The sequence below is a fragment of the Diplotaxodon limnothrissa genome, linkage group LG15 (assembly GCF_057381915.1).
Source record: "Diplotaxodon limnothrissa isolate DT_005_m linkage group LG15, D_limnothrissa_male_GT1.1, whole genome shotgun sequence".
Taxonomy (NCBI): domain Eukaryota; kingdom Metazoa; phylum Chordata; class Actinopteri; order Cichliformes; family Cichlidae; genus Diplotaxodon; species Diplotaxodon limnothrissa.
The window spans coordinates 8,338,007-8,364,479 of NC_140610.1; the positions used below are offsets into that span (position 1 = coordinate 8,338,007).

Below are 26,473 nucleotides of genomic sequence, written 5' to 3' on the forward strand. Positions count from 1 at the left end.
GAAAGCAAGCAGAAGAGAACAAGAGTAATAGAATAAACAACATCACAATGATATATGGGAATATGACAGTAAATACTAAATGTTAAACATTATTGTGCAGCACATAAGATCAACAGAACACAGTGTGCTTTGAGGTAGGAGCCAAAAAGGGTGTAGTTTGTGGGTGTGATCACCCGTGTGTACACCTGTGAGCATGGGCGCGCTTGTTTTTTGTTTTTTTAAAAGGTTCCTTCATGTAATAATCTGCTAGAGGGTGTGGGGGGGCCACAGCCCCGTCCTCCAGGGCTTGAAGCAGGTGTGGAGGAGATCAAAACTCCAGACATCCAGAGGCCCCCAGAACACACGCTCTTTCAATTCTCTTGTTGCTATCACATAATTCCATGCCCAGGCAATAAGACGCCAAACACTCAAGCCACTGAAGTCATTCAATTGCAAATAGAAATGGAACTCTCTGTGGATTTACTCAAGGTGTTTGATGTGTTTTTAAAGCCTCAATGAACAGCTTGTTTTTATATTTTATTTTTTTTAGATGTAGAGGTTTTGTAATGGGTACTGCCTTCAAAAGGAAAATTACAAAATACGATAAAGGAAATGATTACAATCAGTTTTTGGATCAAAACTAGTCAAACATACAAATGTTGCATGTTTGACTAGTTTTGATCACATTAATCACATTAAACATTCATAAAATGCAAATTAGTAAATGTTACACATGCATAATACATAATACTTTTTGTTTTCACTGACATCATTCATACAGAGTTGCTTGGGCTTTCCATAAATGTCTTAGCAAGAGGTTAGCGTTAAAAATGCAATCATTAAAATCAACACCACTCACAAGTTGGTATATTGCTATAAATACTGAGTCTTGTAGGAATCCTAATTTTCCCAAGAATTATGCAATATTTCTATAATATCTGATTTATAAACCTGACACAACTCTAGGGGGAGTTGTTGAATTGGTGTGTTATAGCAGTGTTTCCCAACATGTGCCGCGAGAAATAGTCAGGTGTGCCGTGGAAGATTATCTGGTTCCGCCTGATTAGTAATGGGCAGAAGAAATTACATGCTGTGAGACCACGCTGCGCGTAATAGCAATAGGTAAATATTTAAAAAGAAAACTAGTCAATCCGACCCAGATGAAGGCCCTAGCATGATTAGTGCTTAGAAGAAAGCAAAAAAAGGTATACTGGGGACAAACCGAGCCAATTCCGCTATACTTGGTGCTCGGGGAAAAATGATCAAAATGCTTTTCGTGACATTTTTGTTTGGTGATTTTTCTAATGTGAAATATGTGCCGTGGCTCCAAAAGGTTGGGAACCACTGTGTTACAGTATTTCAGCTGTATTTACCGACGTATTACTGCAGTAATTACCCAGTTGTATACTAAAACTAGTATTTATAATTTATCATGTAGAACATGAAGTCTTTGGGATCATATTGTACATGTTGTACATGATAAATTATCTGTTTGTTTACCATTGTTTAACATTAGACTTAATATTAATTGTTGACATCTGACAATGTAGCAGTTTTGCTAAGAAGAAGCTATGAAAAATATAAAATTACATAAGGTAAAAAATATCTGATGTATTTAGCAATGTATTCAAAACATTTAATTTACAATCATATCATTCGTTTCTCTTTGATTGCCTCTATTTATATATTTAAGGTAAAAAATCACTGTAATAAATTTGAGATTCATTTATTAGCATTCAGCATGTTCACTGAAGGTAAGGCCAAAGTCTTAGAGAGACTCTAAATACATGAAAGTATAACCGATATGCTTGTTGTCCATCATAAAACGCTGAGATGACATTTTCTGTCCAATTTTAAAATAGGAGTTTACCCATGTTAGCCCTGTTCAGCTGTTTTGTAGCACTCGCGGCATTTACATCTCCAAACTTCTTAAAGATTCTGTTCCCACTATTGACTTTGAAGGTCCTTAACTGTTACTTTCCCATCTGATTATGGCACCCAAGCATGACGGAGCGACTCGTGGCTTTGCGATACGGAGGCTGGGTTTCCATTATTCCCTAAGGCTTAATGAACCGATTTCCATTTGCTGCCACTGGAAGTTTTCATCAGAGTGGTTCAAGTGTTCATTTGCTAAATAGAGGTGCTCCTTATGTTAATTGCCCTGTTTATGGTTATATTGCAAAATAGCCTGTTTTTATGTAAGTGTTGCGGTCTGTTTACCTGTGCTTGTCAGTTTTGTAATGTGTGAGTGTGTGTATTATTGTGTGCGTTTGTGTGTGAGAATGCGTGTGCTTTGCATAATTGTAGCTGCGAATGTGGATCTGCTGTATGGCAATGTGCTGACTAGAGAGATTGAGATTTTTTCACTCACCCATTTATCTTTGCCTGGAGCTGCCATTCTCTCGCTTATTGAGTATTGATCACACACACACACACACACACACACACACACACACACACACACACACACACACACACACACACACACACACACACAAACATTTAAAGCATACCCAATTGTACTATATAAACACAGAACCAGAGTATACGATCCGGAAAACCTGCTTAGGTCTTTGTATATCTCATTATGACATTTAGTTTTAGAATAAAAATCCCACTAATCACTATTAGATGCTTAAGTTTCAGTTTGTATTTGAAGATGGAGTCACTGAACTGGAAAAAATATTTCCACAGTTATTAACTTTATAGATTTGTTTCTGATTCAACCTGAAAGCAAAGCTCAAAGTGCTCTCTCCATAGCATTATGATGGGTTTTTAAACCAGCACCTTGCTTACATCTAGAAACTTTTGATACTGTTTGGTTATTGCATAGGGATTCTTTTCTTTTTTACAATTTCAAAAACGTCCACAGCAAAATTCCAGCTGCCCGTTAAGGGAGCTGACCTTGAAAGTGCTGGACCGCTGTGCCAGTTCACTGTAGCTGAGTTAAGTGGAGTAATGAGTTGGAAAGCACCACGATTCCAATGACTTTTCCTTCCTCTTTTTGTGCACATATCGCAATGGTACAAATTGCAGTCTTGTAGCACAATCATTAGCAGTCTATATTTTACCCATGAGAACTCTGTAAAGCAGAGCCACTGCAGAAAGGGTCCTATTAGACAAATATGTCCTCTAAAAGCACTGTTGCAGCTGACTGGGAATGCTTCAGACCAAGTAGTCTCCAAACCTTTGATTAGATGCATAAGTTTGACTCTGCTAAGTTACTCCTGCTCCTCTTGCTTGTGCTGCTTTTCTTACGATCACTCCCCTTCATGGTGTATTGTGACCCACAGTGCAGCCACGCCTATTTATGGAGTAATTATTCCTTCGGAGGTGATAACTCATTTTTTTCCGCCCTGTCTTCTCACTAATTATGCGCACATACTGTATACACCATTTACAGAATTAGTGCTAATGAGGCCACTGACTGTATAGCTAAGTGTTAAACAAGACATAAATAAAACTAATTACATCATTACTGGGATACTGTCTGGAGAGAGAGAGGGGGAGACTCTTTATGACTTCTATTCAATCCTTATCACAGAAGGCAAGAGAGAATGTGTTAAATACTAGGTTAATCAGAAAAATGTGCGCATATGAGTGTTCTGTAAAAATAAATGTTACTATTCTGTTATTGATTGCACTGTTGGACTTTCAGACTGCTTGGAAGTTGAGAGGTAATATAGTTTCACCCACATTAGTGATGCGAATCCACAGGAGGTGATGTTTCTTGCAGCGTTGGGGAAACTTCTTTGCCAAACATCTAATTATTTTACACTGGAGTGAGTTGAATGACAACCAGTAAATCCTGGGAGGAAATATAGCTTAGCAAAGTAGAACATAAAGTACTTTGAACTTATTTGTTTAAAAAAAAAGTGATGAATCGATAAATATCCATCACTTTTTACTCCCTGGAGTAAAGGAGACGGTCTATACGAAATAATAACTAAATGGAGAAAAAGTCACATGCTTCAGAAAAGGGAAGGAATGCCCATTTGCTCACTGGTTGACAGGCATGTGCCGTATCATATTTATATCATAATATAAATGTATGATACCATGATGACATAAATGATGTAGCAATGCCTTTTAATTACACTTCCCAGCAGGCAAAACAAGGAGACTAGTCTGACAAAACACAATAATATAAAAGCGTAAAACAGATTAACTTCACCAAAACACACCAAGTACAGCCAGGCTAATAAAAAGGAGACACTTGCAATAAAAAGGAAGAGAAAATGCTGCCTGGATGTTACTGATGGAGTTTCATGGTGGAAAAGGAGGGCTTTAAGTAACTAGTTTAAAAGCTTGAACCAAGATACAACGTCCCAGACAGCTTTATTATGTAATAATACCGTGCAGCTCCTGAAGACTTACAAGGCTAAGTCAATTTCAAGCACTTATGTTATTCTTTTGTTCTTACATTTGATTTATGCTATTTATGTAATGCTGCTGCTGTAAATAAAGTCACACTTCATCTGGGTTGCCAGACCATAAGTCTGGAAAAGAAAGATGCAAAATGTGCTTAGTTTGGTTTGCACTAACAGATGCTGCTGTCTGCAAGGTCCAGTCACAAACTAGAATGTAATATAATGGTTTTTTTTCTATATCATCATAAATGCAGTGCATATCGCAAACTTTCTTGAAATATTGCATTATTTCTTACAACTTTGAGGATATATTGCTGACCTGGTCACAGCTGACTGCTAAATTACGCTGGAATAAAATATTAAACACTTACCATATGTGGAGCACAGATTTTAATGAATGGCTGTGCATTGAATGCATTGTCTGGGTGGGTCTTCTCTGAGGTTGGTATCAAAGACAAAAACGTTGTGGCACTTATAAGAGGAGTGTCCGACGTGGGTAATTTGGTCAGTGTTCTTTTGTTCAGATTTCCAGTTGAACCTCTTAAAATGTGGATGTTGAGGCGTTGATGTTGATAGTGATAAATGCCAGTCATCTAGTGTCGCACATGAGGTTGTGGATATTTATGAATCCCAAAAGCTTATATGTTAATAATGCCGTTGATCCCCTGACTTTTCCTACGGTGAAATTTCCTGAGTATAAGTGGATGAGATACCATAAAATTTGCAACACTTATTCAAGCTTGCAGCTGTCTGTCTGCTTTTTAATCTTGACATTTTACCTAAAACCGCTGTTGTGCCTACAGCCTCACAAAGCTCATCAGACCTTGTCAAGAACTGTCTACTCAGCCATACATTTTACCTGGATTTGTACAATATGCTATACCTTCTGAAAGTGTTCCCATGCAGTAGATATAAAACATGTTGAACACGCTCATATGACTTCTCATTGCGCCAGCGTGCATCAAAGTTTTACATGGTGCTATTATCTGCAGGTGAAACACTGGGAGGTAATGAGGAAAACGGCACTGAATGATAGCACATTAATATTTAATCAGGATGGCGAACTTGACAAACTCACAAATATCACTATGAAAATATTTTATTTGATAATTCAAAGGAGTTTTTGATGGGTACAGAGTTGTGACTGAAGTATAATAACATGGGAAATTAAGACTGAAATGAGAGCAGAAGCGTGTTTGAAAAGATTTGCGTGTGTGACAGAGGCTCTTTATTTTTACTCTGTTCCCTCTTAAGAAGCATCACAGTAAGGTGATGGTGCTGGTGGGGGAAAGAGCCTGCAACACCAGTGGAATAGCTGAAGGGAGAGGTCTGGCTCCCCCGTCCCTCCCAGCTGTGCACACACCTACCTTATTCCATTATACTTTACATACGTTTTATACGTTCTTCTCTTTGAAGGAGGACAAAATCCCTTTTGAAGATATTTTAAAATAATGAAAAAAGTCTTACTTGCTTACTTTGAAGATAACTGGGATCGTAAAGAATACTTATTAGAAAGACGAAGGATTTCAGAGATTCTTTAATAATGAGCGGTGAGGGATGGAAGTATTTTTTTTTTTTATTAATTTTTTTAAATTCAAGGGGAAATATTTTTTCAGAGGGGTAGCGGCGTAATCCTGATGGGGGGTAAAAGCACAGAGAGAGTGAGGGAGTTAATGCAAACAGTATTTCATCATGTTCTTCAAACATCAGCCTGTCCATCACAGTTTCAGCAGACTTTCTTTCTCACTCTGTGTTCTTTCTTTTTTTGTGTCATTCTCCTTTCTGTGAAAAACGGTGTCCAAGACAGTGCCAGCATTTAGAAAAAGAAAAAAACAACTCCCCCACCCATTCTACCCTTACTTTCCTTCTCTCATCCCTTGACTGCCTCCTCTGACTTCATATCTTTCCTTGCTCCACTTTTAATATTCTCCCCTTTCTACCTCTGTTCCTTTCCTATCCTGCTTTTGAACAGTGAATCCGCCACCATGTCTGCTGCTGAGGCCACATCTAAAGGCACACAGGGATAGCGAGAAGAGGAAGAGACGCAGAGAGACAGACATACACCTCTGTTTTCAAGCTCACACATTTCCAGCAGCCATAATTACCTTATGCAAATAAGATCATGAAGTAAACTATATCATCCTGCTGGGCGACAACATATAAGGTGCCAAAAACCAAATTCAGGGGCTTATTTAATTAGAACAGAGGCGATGAGAGAGATGCAACATTCACCTGCCTGTAAGTTTATATGCAGGGGTGCACATAAGTGGTCCGCAGGTGCGCATTCAATGTCAAAATAAAAGACGCGCACCAGATAAGTTGCAAGGCGCGTTGGCGTACATATAAAAGGCACTGTTTTTGTCCGCTAGAGTGGGATGTTCACGGCATATTCTGCTCCACATCTCTGTGCGTTCATCATTTGTTTGAAGCCAGCTCACCTTCTGCAACCACTTTTCCGAGAATACGCGCTTCTTTTGTGGATCAGACTCCTTCTGATAGTTCTTTGGAGGTGGAGGAACACCAAAGTAATTGCTTAAAGGAGCTTTTTCGACATCTTTAAGAGTTCTAAACAAATGTCTGTCCTCCTCCAGAAAATCTTATGTACGCAATCGCACGTTGCAACTTCTTATCTGGTGCGCGTCTTTTATTTTGACAGCGAATGCGCACCTGCGGACCACTTATGTGCACCCCTGTTTATGTGACAGTTTTAATCATAAATGTGTAGCCACAATCTAACTTCCTATTGGCCTGAATCAAGGTGACAGCTACGGTTCCTGATACGTTTACCTGTAATCTGCCGATGTGGAATAGAAATAGGTGTATATTTGAAATTGCGTGATTATACTGGGCTGTACCAAGCAAATTGATATAAGTCTGGACCAAGATGGTCTGTCCCCACCTTTTTTCTAAATTATTGCCATTTTTGAAAATAGCCTCATTAGTTTTTCACAGCAAAGCCGCAGAAACCTGTGAAGTTTTACATGCCACGCAGTGCAGCAGTGTTTGAAGCTCAGTGTGTGACACTGTTTAATGATGAGCTTTAAGAACAGTGTGCATTTGGTCCAACATGGCTCTAAAACCGTATAGTGCACCCTAGAATTTTATTTCAAATCAAATTATGGGGAGGAAAGAGAGACTCAGTTTGTCTTTGCTGGATTTTATGTTAAGTTGCGCTATATACAGAGCATGACTTCTGAAGAAGTTCAGAAATTCAAAGTAATTTGCACAACAATCTGTGGTAATTGGACATTCGAGTGAATTTCATTTTTATTTTAAGCATAAAATACAGCCACGTTAAAAACAGAGTTTTAAAGCACTCTGTGCAGTCCTGTGAAAAAGAAGTACATCATTGTTGCTTCCATAGGAATTAAGATAAATAGCAGCCAGGTGTACAATAGCACAATATACCCAGGTGTGGACGTACAAGCAAAGGCACAATTGGAAAAAGACCGAACAAGAATGGCTTGTTTGGTCAAAGTTTCAATGGCCTAGTCAGCATCCACATGTGGCGCTCTTCCACATTGTTTCCTTTGTCCCGTCTACCTCCCTTACCCCCAACCGGTTGTGGCAGATGGCTGCCTCCTTATTGTAGGGTCTTTACCTTCAAATATAAAGCGCCTCGAAGTGACTGCTGTTGTGATTTGGTGCTATATAAATAAAACTGAATTGAATTCCCGAGGCTGCTTCTACTGAAGGTGTGTTCCTGTTAAAAAGGAGTTTTCCCATTATCCTCAAGTGCTTACTCATGGCAGGCCATCTGATTGTTGGGGTTTTCTCTGTTATTGTAGGGTCTTTAGCTCACGGGGCCTTGAGGTGACTCTTGTGATGTGGCGATATGATACGATGAAAAGAAGAAGGGAAAAATAACGGAAAGGGGAAAATGAAAAGAAAATGAATTCCTGTGGCAGGACCATAAGAGAGCGGTGCAAAAACATCAATGAACTGAAGCAATGTTGTAAATACAAGTGGGCCAAAATTCTTCCACAACAATAAAGTCATACAGGAAACAATTACATCATGCTGTTGCTGCTAAAGGTGGTTCCACAAGCTGTTGAAACTATAAATTTCTGTAATGTAATATTATAAATTGAAAAACTACAAACCATCTCCATTATACAGCAAAAACCATAAATTAAAGCCAAGCAGCCAAACTGCTAAGAGACCCACAGTGCCTGTACTTTTTCGTATACCGCTACTCCTTCTTCTACTGTTGAAGTCTAAAGCAGACCCTGGAACCATGAGGGTAAAAATGTGAAATTTATTTTCCTTCTCACAGGCTGATCCAAAGGAGCTGATTCGATTGGTCACACAGCACGTGTCCTCGTATTCAGATTGGCCCGAGGAGCTGCAAAAGCTGATCAGCCAGCTGCATATGTACAACGAGCGTCTGATAGACTTTACCCAGGCACAGGTGTTGCAGGGGCTCGGCCGTGGTGTGGACGTTCAGCGGTTCAGCTCTGACGCTGATTACAAGAAGGAGACCATACTTGGTCTCACAGAGTAAGTGTGGCTTAAATGTTGGTACTTTTGGATTTGCACTGTAATTGGAAAGGTGCACTTTTTTTTTTCCCTTTTCTTTGTTTCTACTCTGAAAGATTGTTCATACCACACACTTGGACATGAGTGGGAGATAATGTCAATTTCTGCTTTAATTAAATGAAATCTAAAGACTTTCTTTCTGTTTTTGTACCTGTGTGTTTAGGACACTGGATGATGGTGTGTACAGAATCGCTTTGTCTCTGGCTAAGCGCTACAGTGTTCCTCTGTGGGAGGTCTACATGACCCACCTCGAGTTCCTCTTTACAGATAGCGGGTATACACACACACACAAACGCGCACGCGCTCTGTTTAATTACATTTGTGCACACACATCTGTCTGTCTCTTTGTTTTCATCTTCAGATTTTAAACTCTGAAAAGTGTAGCGACGCTCCCTTTCAGTTATAACAAAACTTACCTACATAAAAAGCCAAAACACCGCAGGCTATATCAAACATGTTGGGAATATGTGTGTTTGTGTTTTGTGAGTGAGAGGATGTGAACCATCATTTATTTGCTCTCTGACTTCATAGCTGGGTGACTGACTAGCTCTGCACCTTTGCTTGTTTATACAGAATGCCAAAGCTGAGGTTGTGTATGTGTGTGTTGGTACGTGTGCACACGTGTGGCTCCGTGATAAATATCCACCTGTCACATTCCGATATAAGGAAATGGTTTATGGATTCCACTTAACAATAAATTACAGCCTATACTTTTCTCAAACCTGATCACAGCTATTCTGTGTGTGTGTTTCCTTCAAAACCTCAAGATCATGACAAATGTGTGAGGAATATTCTGCATCTGCAAAAGGCTTATTGATTTAACAAAAGGATGCAGGGAATGTTATAAATAGAGAAGAAATTTAAAGGGAAGAATAAATAGTCAAAACGTGTGCAAAAAGAATTTAGACTTTTATTGATCGTTGTAGGCAAATAAATTGTTTATGTTTTACAAATCCCACATGTTTAGGAGAAGCAGTCAGCTACAGTGCAGTGCCCAACAACTGAGTCCTTTGCTGAGGCCTGTATTTAAGTAGCATGGTTCACTTTACTTTAACAGTTGACCTCATTGCCAGTTTGCATATCAACACTTTAAACAGTATTTTAAATAGTACAGTACCGTGCAGAAGACTTGAATCACACCTCATTTCTTTGTGTTTTGCTTCTAAGTTGCCTTTTATGTGTTTTTTTTTTTAAAGTGGTCTTGAGCAATTCTCCAGGTTTTCTGAAGGTCTTTCAAAGATTTTCTTTAAACATTTATGTATCTTAGCCTGGTGTCCTTAAAAAGAAGTTGCGGAAACTGAACAAGTATAAGACAAAAAGAGGAGGTAGCAGGCTTAAAAACATTATCATAATACGATAACAGTAGCTGATCTTTGATTCCATGACCTGATCGGCACTGTATATTATCTGGGACGGAAAGGGTAAGGTTGTCAACAAACTTTTTTCCTAAGGAAAAAAAAAAACAACAACAGCTACAAATAGGTTGAGGTTTGAAGCCTGTCACCTTTTAAAGTTTCCCTCAGAAACAATCATGAAATGGAATCTGTTTCTCCATTAGAGATACCAAACATTACTGTCTTTCAGAAGAGCTGGCAATTTTCCTTTCCCATGTGATGGCGGGGTAAATTGTTAAAATCACATTTTTTCGCTGACATAGATCAACGCTCTAAAGTCAGTGTAGATCTCAATATGGTTACAGAAGAACAAAGTTAAAAGTCCATAAGTATATTTCAGATGAAGAGAACTCTAAGGACTCATTATTAGTTTAAAGCACATCCACAGAATCAGTGTGTGCTTAGGGGGTGAGAGTGGGAGGCAAATAGATGGCGGGAGAAGAGATGGATGATAGAGAATGAGTGTCCCTGAGACAGTCCTATTAACACAAAATGTATGCTTCAGAAGAATCAATGTGCTGCTAAACACTGCCGTCGTCAGCTGTTCTCTGCCTCCGTGTATAAAGCTTTGTAGATGTTTACAAGTTCTCTTTATGGACCTGCTTTTTAATGACATCCTAATGACAGCTATAAATCTATCGAAGAGACTTGTCCAAACACAGAAATGGGTTCACATATTGGTCAGTGGAACCATCTGTTTACAGTTTTGGCTTTAAATCTCATGTCTAGCTCCACCTTTACATATTTGTTTCACATAATGGTAACTTCTTCAAATATTGATGATTTTGTCTGTTGAAAAAAAGACTCATCTTGAGCCACGCCAACTGAATTTGTGAAGCACTTTAAAAACTGCAACCGCTGACCAAAGTGCTAAACATAGGAATAAAAATCACTACAACTAAAATACAAAAAAATATAAAATAAAAGCATCAATAAAACACAGAGCACAATTAAATATGAGTGAATCAATAAAATCAACATTTCAAAGTAGTTTGAAAGATGAGCAGAAGAGGTGGCTCTGAGGAGCGGATTTAAAAATCATCAAGTCCTATGAACTCCCATCAATGATACCACTTATATGTACTTCACTGTTTCAGATCTTCATATTGAGATTCAGTTTTTGAATTTCAGGTAGATTAATAAAACTGATCCAAACAAAACCTCATTTGACCCTCAAAACGACACAGCTCCAAGTTCCTCGTGTCAGTTCCTACCTGCTGCCAGCGGCTGCTTGTGATGTATTTTCTGCACATCACTGTGTTCCCATCATGAGAAATAAATAGTCTTTTGTGGCACGTTCCCTTCAGACTAATCCCCAGCCAAGATGTGTTTTGCTTTGAGCCTAATGAGGAATCCTCTGAGACAGAGAGAACACCTTTAAAGTTTGTACCAGCTCTCTTCAGGTGCACATCTGGTGACCTCATATGGCAAATTAAAGTTCACATCATATCAGATAATGGCTGTGTTCTAATGCCCTAACAGTACAGCTCCAAAGGTGCCAAATGTATATCACTATATAGTCTTTAACACTGAGTTGATTAGAACTGCTCCGTCCCAGCTGATAAAAATCCGAATCAACAAAAAGAACTTCAAGGATAATTTTTCTTATTAACTTATTAACTCCTACAATGTTAGAACCCAAACAGAGATGATGATCTCAGATAATATTTGTGTCTCTAAAATCAACTTCACCAGGACTTCTGCTTTGCTCTGTCCAACCTGGCCACTTGACACTTCAGACAGTTCAGGAATCTTGCATGATGCAAATTATATTTATACTACATCTTGAAAAGAATATTAAGAAAACACAGTCTTCCTTTCCTGTCAGTTCAGCTGCACTTTAACTGCTATTTCTGAATAGATTTGTTTCTGGCATTATGCATATTGTGTATTTCAATACTTTTGTGCCAGATATGACTAATTAGCAAGTGACTGACTTGACTTTGAATTTTTTGAATTTTCAGTATAAATTAAATTGAAAAATAAAAATATCCTGCAATATATATTATGTTATATATTCCTCTCATAATATTGCATGCCCATAGATTGCATTTTTAAAAAATATTCTCAGCTAATGATGACAATTAAAAAAAAAAAAAACCCACATTCCTAGCATTCAGGGGTAATGTGAATCTTGCTTTAGCTATACACAGGTTAGCTGCAGTACTGCCTGTATTGAGTTGAACGTGTTTGCTCTGTAGAGACTGTTGATGTACTCTGCACTGAGATTCTTTAAGGATTGAGCCTGGACTTCGACCATGACCTCGGGCATTACTCTAGGCATGCTTTTTGCTGTCATGGGGGACAACCAGAGAGCAGAATATGGACAGTGAGGTGCAACAGCATAACCTTTGGTTCCTCTGATGTTTTCACTTGTACAATAAAAGTATACCTGACCGTTAAAACAATGGATATTTTGGTGTCTTAGGAAGGTCATTTTGACATGCTGGCATTTATCCCTCTATGACATGTGCAAACTTGTGCCACAATCTCCCAAACAAACCAGACGTCCATCCCCAACTCAGCTGTTCCTGGGCTGTTTTTGAAGGTTAGATTCTGAATGTTATGAAGACATGTTTTTAAGCTATTCTAGAGGCAGGATTTGAATTTGATTAGTTATTTTTGTCTCCTTTGTCCCACACGCCATCAGACTGTTTAACTCCTCCCTGGAGGGGAGAGGGAGGGGAAACAGGAGGACAAAGGAGGGGGGAACAACTAAGCTGTAGTGCCTCTTCACCTCACTGTGCAATACCTTTTGTGCAATACTTTTTGTAAATAGTCAACGGTGCAATAGACTCAATACTTGAAATGTGCAATTCACTTGTATTTTTATTTTTATTCCTATTTATTCTATTTATCCCCTTCGTATATTTTATTTATATTGTCTCTGTATTTATATATATATATATGTGTGTGTGTGTGTGTGTGTGTGTGTGTGTGTATTATTTATATATATATATATATATATATATATATAAAAATAAATAATATTCTGTAACTTCTGTCGGTGCTGTGCTTTTTGGAAATCGAATTTCCCAGAGGAACCCACCCGAGGGATTAATAAAGTTCTATCTAATCTAATCTAATTTTGATTACAAAACATCTGTAAAAATAAAAGCTCTCAGATTTAACGTTATTTCTAATTTAAATGAGAATTGGAACCAGTTCAATGAGGAAAAAAATACGTGTATTTGTTAATGTGAGTTCAATTACAGCACACGCTCTCTGTATGTAATTACTTCTTCATAATAATAGTGAGAATTTGGTAGTGACATATTTTTGATGTGTTTCAAAATGTGTATCAGGGAGAAATATTTTGGAGTTTTTTCACTTTACATGACTCCAAAGTGCAAAAACACTTTCACAGCCCTGTGCTGGACAGTCATTTGTAACCTGGTTAATAAAGCAGAAAACCCCCCCACAATTATAACAGCACTGACATTTTAAATGATCATTACTACTCTTCCAAAGCTCACCTACACTTTTGTTCTTCTTGCCACTTTAATTAAATATGACTCACAATTTTATTATACACTTAGGTCTATCAAATGTGGTTAAAGTGCAGAATTTCAGCTTTAATTCAAAGGCTTTTACAACATTTACATTAATTGTTTAGGAATTACAGGCATTTTTATGCAAAGTTCCCCATTTTCAGAGGCTTTTTTTTTTTTTTTGTCCAAAGGCTAAAAATTATTAGAAATTGCAATGTGAGACATGTTAACTTTTTATTTTATGTCAAATGAAGCAGACATAATATTAGAAGTGGATTCAAGGTGTTGAATTTGTATTTTTTCTTCATTGTAATTTTAAATATGAGACCCCAAAAAGATGTCAGTCCAAATGAGGGAAGCCATCATTCGGATGAACTTAAATCAGCAGCTCGGCAATGCCAAATGATGGTGGTGGATGATGACACAAAACTTCCACTTAAATTTCAGCTAAAATACATGCAGACAGAATTAGTTTCTGGTGGGAAAAAAACCCATCTTCACAACATCTAATCAAGTCAAGAACCCCTGAGGAGGTACGACTATCATTGTCATGAATGGGATTACAAAAAGGTAAAAACCAGTGGGTCCACTCAAAATCAGGAGGGCCAGATTAGACCTTGCCAGAAAACATCTAAAACTGCACGCACAATTCTGGGAGAAAGAATCTCACTGGAGAGATGAAACCAAGATGAACTTGTACGAGAAAGAGCGAAACAGCTCAGGATGTGAAGTACAGTGGGGCAAAAAAGTATTTAGTCAGCCACCGATTGTGCAAGTTCCCCCACTTAAAATGATGACAGAGGTCAGTAATTTGCACCAGAGGTACACTTCAACTGTGAGAGACAGAATGTGAAAAAAAAATCCATGAATCCACATGGTAGGATTTGTAAAGAATTTATTCCTAAATCAGGGTGGAAAATAAGTATTTGGTCACCTCAAACAAGGAAAATCTCTGGCTCTCACAGACCTGTAACGTCTTCTGTAAGACGCTTTTCTGTCCCCCACTCGTTACCTGTATGAATGGCACCTGTTTGAACTCATCATCTGTATAAAAGACACATGTCCACAGCCTCAAACAGTCAGACTCCAAACTCCGCCATGGCCAAGACCAAAGAGCTTTCGAATGACACCAGGAAAAGTATTGTAGACCTGCACCAGACTGGGAAGAGTGAATCTACAATAGGCAAGCAGCTTGGTGTGAAAAAATCAACTGTGGGAGCAATCATCAGAAAATGGAAGACATACAAGACCACTGATAATCTCCCTCGATCTGGGGCTCCACGCAAGATCTCATCCCGTGGGGTCAAAATGATCATGAGAACGGTGAGCAAAGATCCCAGAACCACACGGGGGGACCTGGTGAATGACCTGCAGAGAGCTGGGACCAAAGTAACAAAGGTCACCATCAGTAACACACTACAACGGCAGGGAATCAAATCCCGCAGTGCCAGACGTGTTCCGCTGCTGAAGCCAGTGCATGTCCAGGCCCGTCTGAAGTTTGCCAGAGAGCACATGGATGATACAGCAGAGGATTGGGAGAATGTCATGTGGTCAGATGAAACCAAAGTAGAACGTTTTGGTATAAACTCAACTCGTCGTGTTTGGAGGAAGAAGAATACTGAGTTGCATCCCAAGAACACCATACCTACTGTGAAGCATGGGGGTGGAAACATCATGCTATGGGGCTGTTTTTCTGCCAAGGGGACAGGATGACTGATCCGTGTTAAGGACAGAATGAATGGGGCCATGTATCGTGAGATTTTGAGCCAAAACCTCCTTCCATCAGTGAGAACTTTGAAGACGAAACGAGGCTGGGTCTTCCAACATGACAATGATCCAAAACACACCGCCCGGGCAACAAAGGAGTGGCTCCGTAAGAAGCATTTGAAAGTCCTGGAGTGGCCTAGCCAGTCTCCAGACCTCAACCCCATAGAAAATCTGTGGCGGGAGTTGAAAGTCCGTGTTGCTCGGCGACAGCCCCAAAACATCACTGCTCTCGAGAAGATCTGCATGGAGGAATGGGCCAAAATACCAGCTACTGTGTGTGCAAACCTGGTAAAGACCGATAGTAAACGTTTGACCTCTGTTATTGCCAACAAAGGTTATGTTACAAAGTATTGAGTTGTATTTTTGTTATTGACCAAATACTTATTTTCCACCCTGATTTAGGAATAAATTCTTTACAAATCCTACCATGTGGATTCATGGATTTTTTTTTCACATTCTGTCTCTCACAGTTGAAGTGTACCTCTGGTGCAAATTACTGACCTCTGTCATCATTTTAAGTGGGGGAACTTGCACAATCGGTGGCTGACTAAATACTTTTTTGCCCCACTGTATATCACATCATCTGTCAAACATGGTGGAGGTAATGTTATAGAATGGCAATATGCGGCTGTCAGTGGAACTAGGTCACCAGTTTTACACCAGTAAAGAAATGGGATATTCTTCTATTTTTTGGGTTGGCTGTGGTTCAGAAGGTAGAGCAGGTGGTTTTATTCTTGGCTGCTCCAGTTTGCATGCCAAAGTACTGTTGGGCAACTAAACCCCAAGTTGTTTCCGACGTGTTCATTGGAGTGTGAATGTTAGATAGAAAACACGCATAGAAAAAAAATGCTTTTATGAATGTGTGCAAATAGGTGAATGAGGCCTGTAGCAGAAAATACTTTGAGTGCTCAAGCAGAGTAGGAAGCGCCATAATTGAACTAGTTCATTTACTATTTACCATTTTAATGGTCAAGTTAATCTCAACCCAACAGAGTATATTTATTGAATTATGTTATTAAAATAAAATACAAAATTCATAAAGAGTCACAAACAAGCAGTAACTGAAGGTGGCTACAGTAAAAGAAAGTAAAAGGAGGAAACAGCATTTGGTATCCATGGATTCAAAACTTCAGGCGATCATCGACTAAGTATAAAGAATAACCTTTTGTTTTAAATTCTGTTGTGCTTATCTATTAATTTTGAGCCTCTGAAATGGGGAAGGGTCTACAAATGTCTGTAATTTTTGAAACCCCCCTGAATCAAAGCTGAAAGTCTGCGCTTCAATCATAATATTGACTGATTTTAAAATCCACTGTGGTGGTGTACAAAGCTGACTTCATCCAGCAATTTATGGACCTAACTGTTATTCTCCCCTGGACAAATTGGCTCTTTACTTCAGCAGAGTTTTATAACAAACAAGAGAAGACTGCAATGTGACGCTCCGGATATCACAGAGAAATAACCACAACCAAGATAAAGTAGCAAACTGTGTTGTGTGAGCAGCGAAATGCCACCAAGCAAACGGCAGTAGGTAAGCCACTACGCAGCAAACTTTTAATAAAGCTATCAGGCTCTATATATGTTTACCGAAAACACGCTGCCAGCTGTGGATACTGAGAAGAAGATATGCTCCTAATGTGAGCAAAGATGCAGTGAACACCTTTTGTCAATTGAAAGAATAGAGGGGCAGGGAGGAGATAACAAAGCAGAGCTTGGCATGAAAACTGAGCACTCTCTGCCAGCTTCTGTGCCTTTGTGTAGTTGCTTATAATGCCCCTCAAAAAAAAGTCCTGGCTGGATAAGTCGCAATTTCTCTTGCAATTCTTCTTGCATCGCAGTGTTTTTAGGCACTTTGGAGCTAGCGTGATTAAGAGGGAGACGAGAGGAAGAGCGAGCGAGGGTGTCTTCACTCTAAGTTAGTCGTTCTGTTGACTCCAGCCTTATTAGAGCCCCTGTTGTGAGGATGATTAGTGTTATTTACATTATCGAGCTTATTGTCAGCTGCCGTGCCGCAGCCAGGCTCTATATTTTTTTCATTAGCGAAAGCCTGACAGAGAGCCCAGAGGAAGCATTGTTCCCTTTGATGTTGTCCCGTTCTGACAGATAAACAGACTTCCACTCACACAAACGCACTCCCATGAAGCCACAGATTGCTCGGAGCCCCTCGGTGACTTCAAGCAACTAGCTTTACTTCGCCTTTGCCTTTTCGTTCTTTGTATCGCTCCCTGCTTAACTTTTGTTTGTGGTTCTCCAAGTTTTTTTTTTTTTTTGTCATCCTCTTTCCAGTGTTTTTGCTTGTGTTCTTTTCACTTTTTCTTTTGCTCTTTAGACCACCTGCTGATCTTGACTGAGATTTGTAGCAAAACACGCTTAGCAAGGATGTGCACACGTCTTGTGCAACCTAAAAAGCTCACTGGATACATTATTTCCTTCCCTGGGAGCTCGGATATCTCCCCTCACATCAACTAATACGTTCCCCGCTATTGCTTTCCTTCTCTCTTTGTCTCTGTCTTCTCTTTGTCATAGCCTCTTCCCACTTTACCTTATTTATGTCTGAACTGATCAGCTTATTAAATGTATTCTTAGTGTGGTCTATGAAATCTTTTTTTTAAATTTATTTTTGTTGTTGTTGGAGGGACTGTATGCTTTGTGATAAGCCTGCAGATTGCTCTTGTGTTTTTGCACCACTGTTTTTAGCGCTACTGTTTTCAGAAATGACTTTGGAGCCAAATAGTCTCCATTGCTGGTAGTCTTCTCTTTGATTTTCTGTTGATGAAATGTGTGGGTTTTTCTTTTTTTGGTTAGCTGTGTTTTTTTCCTCATCTCTTTCAGGCATAGTGGCTATTGCTGTCTATATGAAAGGCTCAGATCTTTTCCTTTCTGATGCCTGAAACTTCAAGTGTTCACACACTGCGTACCAATAGATATTTTTTTGTGAAGCCATTACAAACAGCAGGTTTTTACAACCACATATGTAAAAGCTTTAAACTGATAGTAGGCCAGGCTATTGTTGTGTGTTTACTACAAATCCAGCTATATAAAATTATATTTTCATTTCATTTTCTGCACATTTTTCCCTGTTTTTCTTATTCCATTCCCGTTTTCTCTTCCACAGCCTCTCCACCAAGGATATTGAAACCCGGAGCGAATCCCTCAGCTTGTTTGAGACTTTAAAGTGTAACCCTCAGGCCTTTTACAGCCACATGACGAAGTATGTTCTTCCCACTGTGGAAGGAACAGACCTCAACCGCCTGCTCTACTACTACACCTTACTAGATGCTGCGGGCTGTGAGCCTTACGTCACCACCACCATTAAGCCAGACTCTCATGTTAAACTGCTCAAGAAGCTTCGGGCTGTTGCCAACGGTGAGGTGTACACTGTTTTTTATGGTGATTATATAGTATATGTAGTTCATAACTGGCATTTTGATTGTTGTTCTGACAAATCCCCCAGCTAAAACGTTTTGTTACTGACATAACCACGGTTCTCTGAAAACCAAGTGGGGGATCTTATAAAGGGGAAGTGACTTCTTGCATGACCAATCACAGGAGCTCCACTAACACCATGTTGGTCTAAGATAGACCAGTCACTGTAAGGACACAGGGACCCTTGACCCACTTTAAAATACATTTTAATCTATAACAGTTAGTCAGATTTATTTAGTACTAAGCATGCCATTACTGTTTTACAACCCTGTGCCAGGAAAATGATAGATATGAAGTCCAAGCAATAAATCAGATTAATTCAAATGGAATTTATTATTATAAAACAAATAAAACAACAATGAAGTCTGGAAGCCTGCAGTATCAGCAATATTGGCAATGAAAAGATGTAGTTATGGTTTTAAAAAAATTCTTGGCTTTTATGTTTCAGGATTTAATAAAGATCATCTGGTCCTTAGCATGTTTTAAAGTTAGGCAAATACAGTTTCAGCTAAACTATAAAACATACACCACATCAACCCATGTCATTATTTAACAAAAACTAGGCCAATATACAGAAGCAGTGTGTGAGGAACTGAGTACGTCCCATGATTCCCTAGCTTGTAGAAGCACCTTAAGCAGTAATAACTTGAAGTAATCATTTTTTGTATGACTTTATTAGTATCTCACATTGTCGTGGAGGAATTTTAGCCCATTCTTCTTTACAGTGTGGCTTCAGTTCATTGAGGCTTGCAGGCACTCATTTATGGACAGCTCTCTTAAAGTCCCACCGCAGCAAGACTCCGGTTGAAATAATGGAGGTTCTGAATGTTGTTTCCCCGGGGACATTCACTGTGGCTCAAGTGAAAAAGAAAAGTTTGGACATGAAAGATGATATGAAAAAGTACTAACAGACTGCAAGAAAAAGAAGAAAGTAGGCAAAGGACAAGGAACGTGATCCGTCAGCTCTAGAGGAGAAACTCACTGCAATGAAATATAAAGAAAAATCCAGATTCTCCAGCTAATAGCAGGATAATGCGAATGGTGACATTTCACAATAATATAAATAATTTTTAATGAAGATAATTTAAGAAAAAAAAAGAGATATTTTATACATATATTTTTTAACTTAAAATGTTAAAATTTACAGCCTCCCATTTAGTATTTTGCTTTCTTTACATGCAGTTTCATTTTTAATTTTTCTTATTTAACTGTAATTTTGGCTTATTGTGTTTTGGAAAACTGTAAATAATGACCAAATATGACGACTACTACTACTAATAATGATCATAATACTACTGCTAATACTTGTAGTAATAATCATAATAATGAAAACAATGATGATAATGATGATCATGGTATTAGTAGTACTGCTAAGGGTAGTATTCATTTTAAATACTTGGTTTTAGACATCCTAAGACAGCCAGACCTTCATTTGTTTGTCTGCATGGTCAGAGACTTTCTGAGAAATCATTGAAATGTTCTTACGCGTGATTTACGTACACACTGAGCGCGAGCGAGGGTTATTATTCCACAAGCCTTGTGGTTTGTTCTGATGTAGCTTTGTAAACCTAAGCCATGTTTCCATGTTGTTTTTAGGCAGAAGAGGCTTTCTCCTGGCAACCCTTCCATGCAAGCCTTGTTTGGCTTTTTTTTAAACTGTACTGCCATAAGCTTTAACATTTTACATGCTAACTGAGGCCCAGGGAGTTTGAGATGTAGATCTTGGGTTCTTTCATTTTCATTGAGTATTGCACTGTCTGACCTTGGGTGAATTTGCTGAAATGTCCACCCATGGGAAGATTGGCAGCTGTGAATGCATTCGCTTTAGAATGATGAACTTCAAATTGTTTGGAAAGGGCCTTATAACCCCGATCAGCAGCAACATTTGCTTCTCTGATGATATTGCTGATGTCTTTCCTCCATGGCCTTTTGTTAACATACACCTCAATGCTCCATTACCTGTGATAGCAGTAAAGGCGTGTTTAGCTTTTCACACAATGCTTGTGCATTGTGTCTTAGTTTTTGTTAAAATGATAATGATGTGGTGCAATATATCATGTGTTTTGGTTAATCTGGGGTTGTATTTACCTAATATAAGACCTGGTAATGAATTGCCTAATGAGGAATCCTCTGAGACAGAGAGAACACCTTTAAAGTTTGTACCAGCTCTCTTCAGGTGCACATCTGGTGACCTCATATGGCAAATTAAAGTTCACATCATATCAGATAATGGCTGTGTTCTAATGCCCTAACAGTACAGCTCCAAAGGTGCCAAATGTATATCACTATATAGTCTTTAACACTGAGTTGATTAGAACTGCTCCGTCCCAGCTGATAAAAATCCGAATCAACAAAAAGAACTTCAAGGATAATTTTTCTTATTAACTTATTAACTCCTACAATGTTAGAACCCAAACAGAGATGATGATCTCAGATAATATTTGTGTCTCTAAAATCAACTTCACCAGGACTTCTGCTTTGCTCTGTCCAACCTGGCCACTTGACACTTCAGACAGTTCAGGAATCTTGCAGGATGCAAATTATATTTATACTACATCTTGAAAAGAATATTAAGAAAACACAGTCTTCCTTTCCTGTCAGTTCAGCTGCACTTTAACTGCTATTTCTGAATAGATTTGTTTCTGGCATTATGCATATTGTGTATTTCAATACTTTTGTGCCAGATATGACTAATTAGCAAGTGACTGACTTGACTTTGAATTTTTTGAATTTTCAGTATAAATTAAATTGAAAAATAAAAATATCCTGCAATATATATTATGTTATATATTCCTCTCATAATATTGCATGCCCATAGATTGCATTTTTAAAAAATATTCTCAGCTAATGATGACAATTAAAAAAAAAAAAAAACCCACATTCCTAGCATTCAGGGGTAATGTGAATCTTGCTTTAGCTATACACAGGTTAGCTGCAGTACTGCCTGTATTGAGTTGAACGTGTTTGCTCTGTAGAGACTGTTGATGTACTCTGCACTGAGATTCTTTAAGGATTGAGCCTGGACTTCGACCATGACCTCGGGCATTACTCTAGGCATGCTTTTTGCTGTCATGGGGGACAACCAGAGAGCAGAATATGGACAGTGAGGTGCAACAGCATAACCTTTGGTTCCTCTGATGTTTTCACTTGTACAATAAAAGTATACCTGACCGTTAAAACAATGGATATTTTGGTGTCTTAGGAAGGTCATTTTGACATGCTGGCATTTATCCCTCTATGACATGTGCAAACTTGTGCCACAATCTCCCAAACAAACCAGACGTCCATCCCCAACTCAGCTGTTCCTGGGCTGTTTTTGAAGGTTAGATTCTGAATGTTATGAAGACATGTTTTTAAGCTATTCTAGAGGCAGGATTTGAATTTGATTAGTTATTTTGATTACAAAACATCTGTAAAAATAAAAGCTCTCAGATTTAACGTTATTTCTAATTTAAATGAGAATTGGAACCAGTTCAATGAGGAAAAAAATACGTGTATTTGTTAATGTGAGTTCAATTACAGCACACGCTCTCTGTATGTAATTACTTCTTCATAATAATAGTGAGAATTTGGTAGTGACATATTTTTGATGTGTTTCAAAATGTGTATCAGGGAGAAATATTTTGGAGTTTGTTTTTTTGGAGTATGTTTTTTTTAGTAAGTAGTAAGTTATTGAAGTTGCAAATGCAAATAGCTGATGCCAGGCACAGAGAATAGAATACAAAGTGCGTCTGTGGGCCAGCATTTTTAGACGGGAGGTCCCAGGTGAGAGTGTACACGAGTTGATGACCCTCCCATGTCAGGCAATTATCCAGTCCTACAAGGAATGCTAGACTCTTTGACAGGTTGTCACTACTGAAAAAAAACCCCAAAACAAAATGAACCAGAAAAAAAAAATCATGGCAACATTTCTTGCTTTTAAATTTCTGTATAATTCCACTTATTTAAAAAGCGTTTTGTGTGAAATCATGAGGGAAGTCATTTTGCATTCGGCAAACAGGGTTATACTTTAGAAAAACAGAGTGCTGCCATTTCTATTTGCAGACTAAATAATAGCCTTCGTTTACTGAAGAATGCAGTTTCTGAAGAGTGAAACGCAACAAAAAAAACAAATTCATAGGGATAGTGCACCTGTTACTGGTGGGTAAAAAACACCTCTGGCCTGTGCTGTCAGGAAGTAAAAGTCCAGACTTGAAGACAATCTGTCTCGACATGACTGATGACTCACACACAGATGCTGACATTGCTTCTGGTCAGCGGTTGTCATGTGGAATTTTAAAAAAACAACAACTGACTGTCTGAATAAAGCTAGTCGCTAACGTTTGACTGGGAAGAACAAATAAAACACCTCCGATGACATCCTGATAGTGCCAGTTACACATATTATCCTTTGTCTGATTCATCTTGCCCTTTGATCTTATTCTGCTTCCTTTTTTTTCTATTAGCTCATGTAGATGTTTTCAAAGATGAAGAGTAGCAGGGTTGAACCATGCAAAACTATAACGATATGGCTGTGAAGTGAAAAAGGAAAACAATTCAGCATCAATCCTATTGATATACCAAGGGTCTGAGAGAAAGCATTGCACTCGGTCCTCTCCCAGGACATCATGTCACTGGTTCAGCGCTCCAGGCTAGAGTGCTCAAACTTTGTTGCGTACGGGTGAAGCTGGTGTCACTTCTTGGAAAAGTTCAGTAAAGGTCAGCCAGGTGTCAGCTGTGTTTTCACGCCTCACTTCCTCCTTCTGCTCCTGATAGCGCCACAGCTTTTACTGGTGACACATGTCTCTGTTTAACACACTGAACCACACATGCCCAAATCACGTACACACACAACACTGAGACATCCACATCAAGACTGGGATGCAGTTTAACATAAAGTAAGAAAAATGAAATTAACTTTAAATGCACTAACTCCCACTGCTGCTTTTCAGTTTCACTAATGCACAATTACTGCCACATCACTATATTAGCATCTCGCTGTTTTCTCCCGTTTGTGCTTCTATCGCTTATTTGCAACTCACAATGACAGCGGCTGAAGGTTTACCACTCAAAGAACTGTTTTTCTAGGCTGAAGTTAGAGATGTATAAGGAAATTGCAATCACATGTGCAGGTGGTCTGAATGGGACCTTTTATGAAGCAATCCAAATATAAGCCCAGCTCTTCACAGGGGAGACATAAACCTTGTAAACAAAGCAAGATGAGGCTCAAACTGCATCTTCTGGGCAAAAGGTTCCTCAGCAGTTGATGATCTGTGTAGAAGATGAACAGAAGACTAGTTAGTCAATAGACAGAACAATATGAACTCAAGGCAATTTTACATTGTTAAGTCTACATTTATTTTTACAGTGTTGTACAAAACTCTTGAGCCTTAATTCCTTTTTGATTACCTCCACTGAGGAGGTTATAATGAAACTTTATAGAGCTATTTAAAACTGTTTCTTACTGCCACTGGTGTACTGACAGCATAGTGTAAATGTTGTCAGTACACCAAGTAAATTGTAAATCTGATGTCAATTTGGACCTCTGGCCTCTTCTTCAAGGTCAAATAAGGTCAGATCTTCATAAAATGCCTTTTATCATTAAAACTAGTAAAAATTATAATACCTTTTTTGTAATGCCAATATTTAGGGAATGATACTATTATATTGGTATTCTAAATATCTAATATTTCTTATAGTTTGTATGCAAATATGTCACATTTGACCGTATTTTTACATTTCACATCTGCCTTTCTTTCAAGTTGACCTTAAACTAAAAGTATTCGAATTAAAGCATTGTCAAGAGGAAGTTAGAAATATACTGTAGTATAATATTATATAATACCCTCAAGTTAATATTGTTATTAACAAATCAAGTCCCCTTATCTATTACCTACTCCAACATAATGTTTGTATAATCAGAGTCAATGTCTGTTGCTACCCTTATCTGATTTTTACTGAACTACAAACTTCTATCAACTTTGTAGTTCTGCCTTGGTGGAGGTTTGCGCTCTGCTCCTAGAGTACTTCTTCTTTTATATTTTTCTCCCCACTAGCCAGACTTTCTTGTAATTTTTTTTAAACTGCTTGTGAGCAATAGTTCTTCAGGTTTTCTGAAGGTCTTTCAGATTTATACTTTGGACACTGCCTACTATATCACTCATTTTAAGCCCAGTCCTTGTACATGAGCATTTCCAGAGAAATGCTTTTTATTTGTTTAGCCACTTAACATTGACCTATGAAACCAGAAAAGGCCTAACTGAAGGGATGAAGCAGGGTTGTGCCTACACATAATGAAAAACTTGGCAAAGAACCTATTTTAAATTGTATCTTCAATTTTGGAGAACTTGTTACTAGCAGCCTGTCACAAAAACCAGCTGGTTTCATATGCTAGATGTGGCGTGACGATGAGACACCATAGAAAATAAATAACAGTGAGTGACTTCACATGGCCACAGGCAAAATAACCGCAGGCGAGCTCAGCACAGGACCTGATAATAAACTTCCAAGCAAGTGACTGAAGCGGCTACCAATGAGATTCATGAGTACTATTGATTGAAACATGAACTGGTAGTAAGTACATTAAGAGGTTACCTAGGTAGCCGGAGCCTTGCATGTCGACCGGATGTCACCTTCAAAGTAATGTCCGATGAGTGAATTGGTTTCAGTGGACTCAACTTTAGGAAAGGGAAACTGGGAGAGAAGGTTCAAATTACACAAGAAGGCAGTCTTTGGAATGTCCTTCAAGAAGCCCGGAGAATTAATCCTAAAGACTACTTCCATAAATGACAAGAAAGCTTACTTAAAAGAGTTCAGGCTGTGTTTAATAAAGGTGGTCTTACCCAATATTGGCTTTCAAGCTCAAGAGAATTGCACAAACTCTGTTTTAGCCTTATTTACGATATTTGCATAAATTTTGCCACATTTCAATACATTTCGGCCCCTATTTCCCATTTGTCTAGTAAAATATAAAGAATCGAAAGGTGACTCAAGGCTTTTCCACAGTATTCTGTTTTTAAGAAATATTTTATACAGAATGCAGAATAACGTCTTGATTTCAGGGAAGCATGGATAGAGCTGCTAATGTTGCCCTAAACCAGCTTAAAAACACAGAAAATAAAAGAAAATGGATGCACTAGTTTTAAACAGGCAGCATAGGTGCTGACAGTTGCATAAATGCCGTTCAGCCATGGGGAGAACCAAAGTCCATGCTTTATTGCACCACATAAGCTACCAGGAGTTGCAGCATCATGAGTACTAATAGATTAATGCACACGCATATACACACTAAGCCAGATTGACTTTATATGCATGCACAAGCGCATATAGTGACTTTGTGACAATAACACTTTCACGCTAACACTTTCTGTACTGTATGTCTCGCTCTCACTCACTCATTCACACACATGCACACACATACTGTTGAAACATAACCCACGTATTCACACTTCCTGCAGCAAAACTGATACACAGGCTGTTGCCGTGTCTCTGGGGCCTCTAACTTTCTACCAACACTTTCCAACTCTTC

At 38.6% G+C, this 26,473-nt stretch overlaps 1 protein-coding gene across 1 annotated transcript in view; it reads left to right on the forward strand.

Annotated features, from left to right (window-relative positions):
- Positions 1-26,473, forward strand: part of nbas (NBAS subunit of NRZ tethering complex) — a 184,714-nt gene that overhangs the window by 90,435 nt on the left and 67,806 nt on the right. The window contains exons 42-44 of the mRNA XM_085373435.1: positions 8,626-8,849; positions 9,052-9,162; positions 18,656-18,906. Of these exons, the coding sequence (XP_085229561.1) occupies positions 8,626-8,849; positions 9,052-9,162; positions 18,656-18,906 (586 nt within the window). The remainder of the gene's footprint in view (positions 1-8,625; positions 8,850-9,051; positions 9,163-18,655; positions 18,907-26,473) is intronic.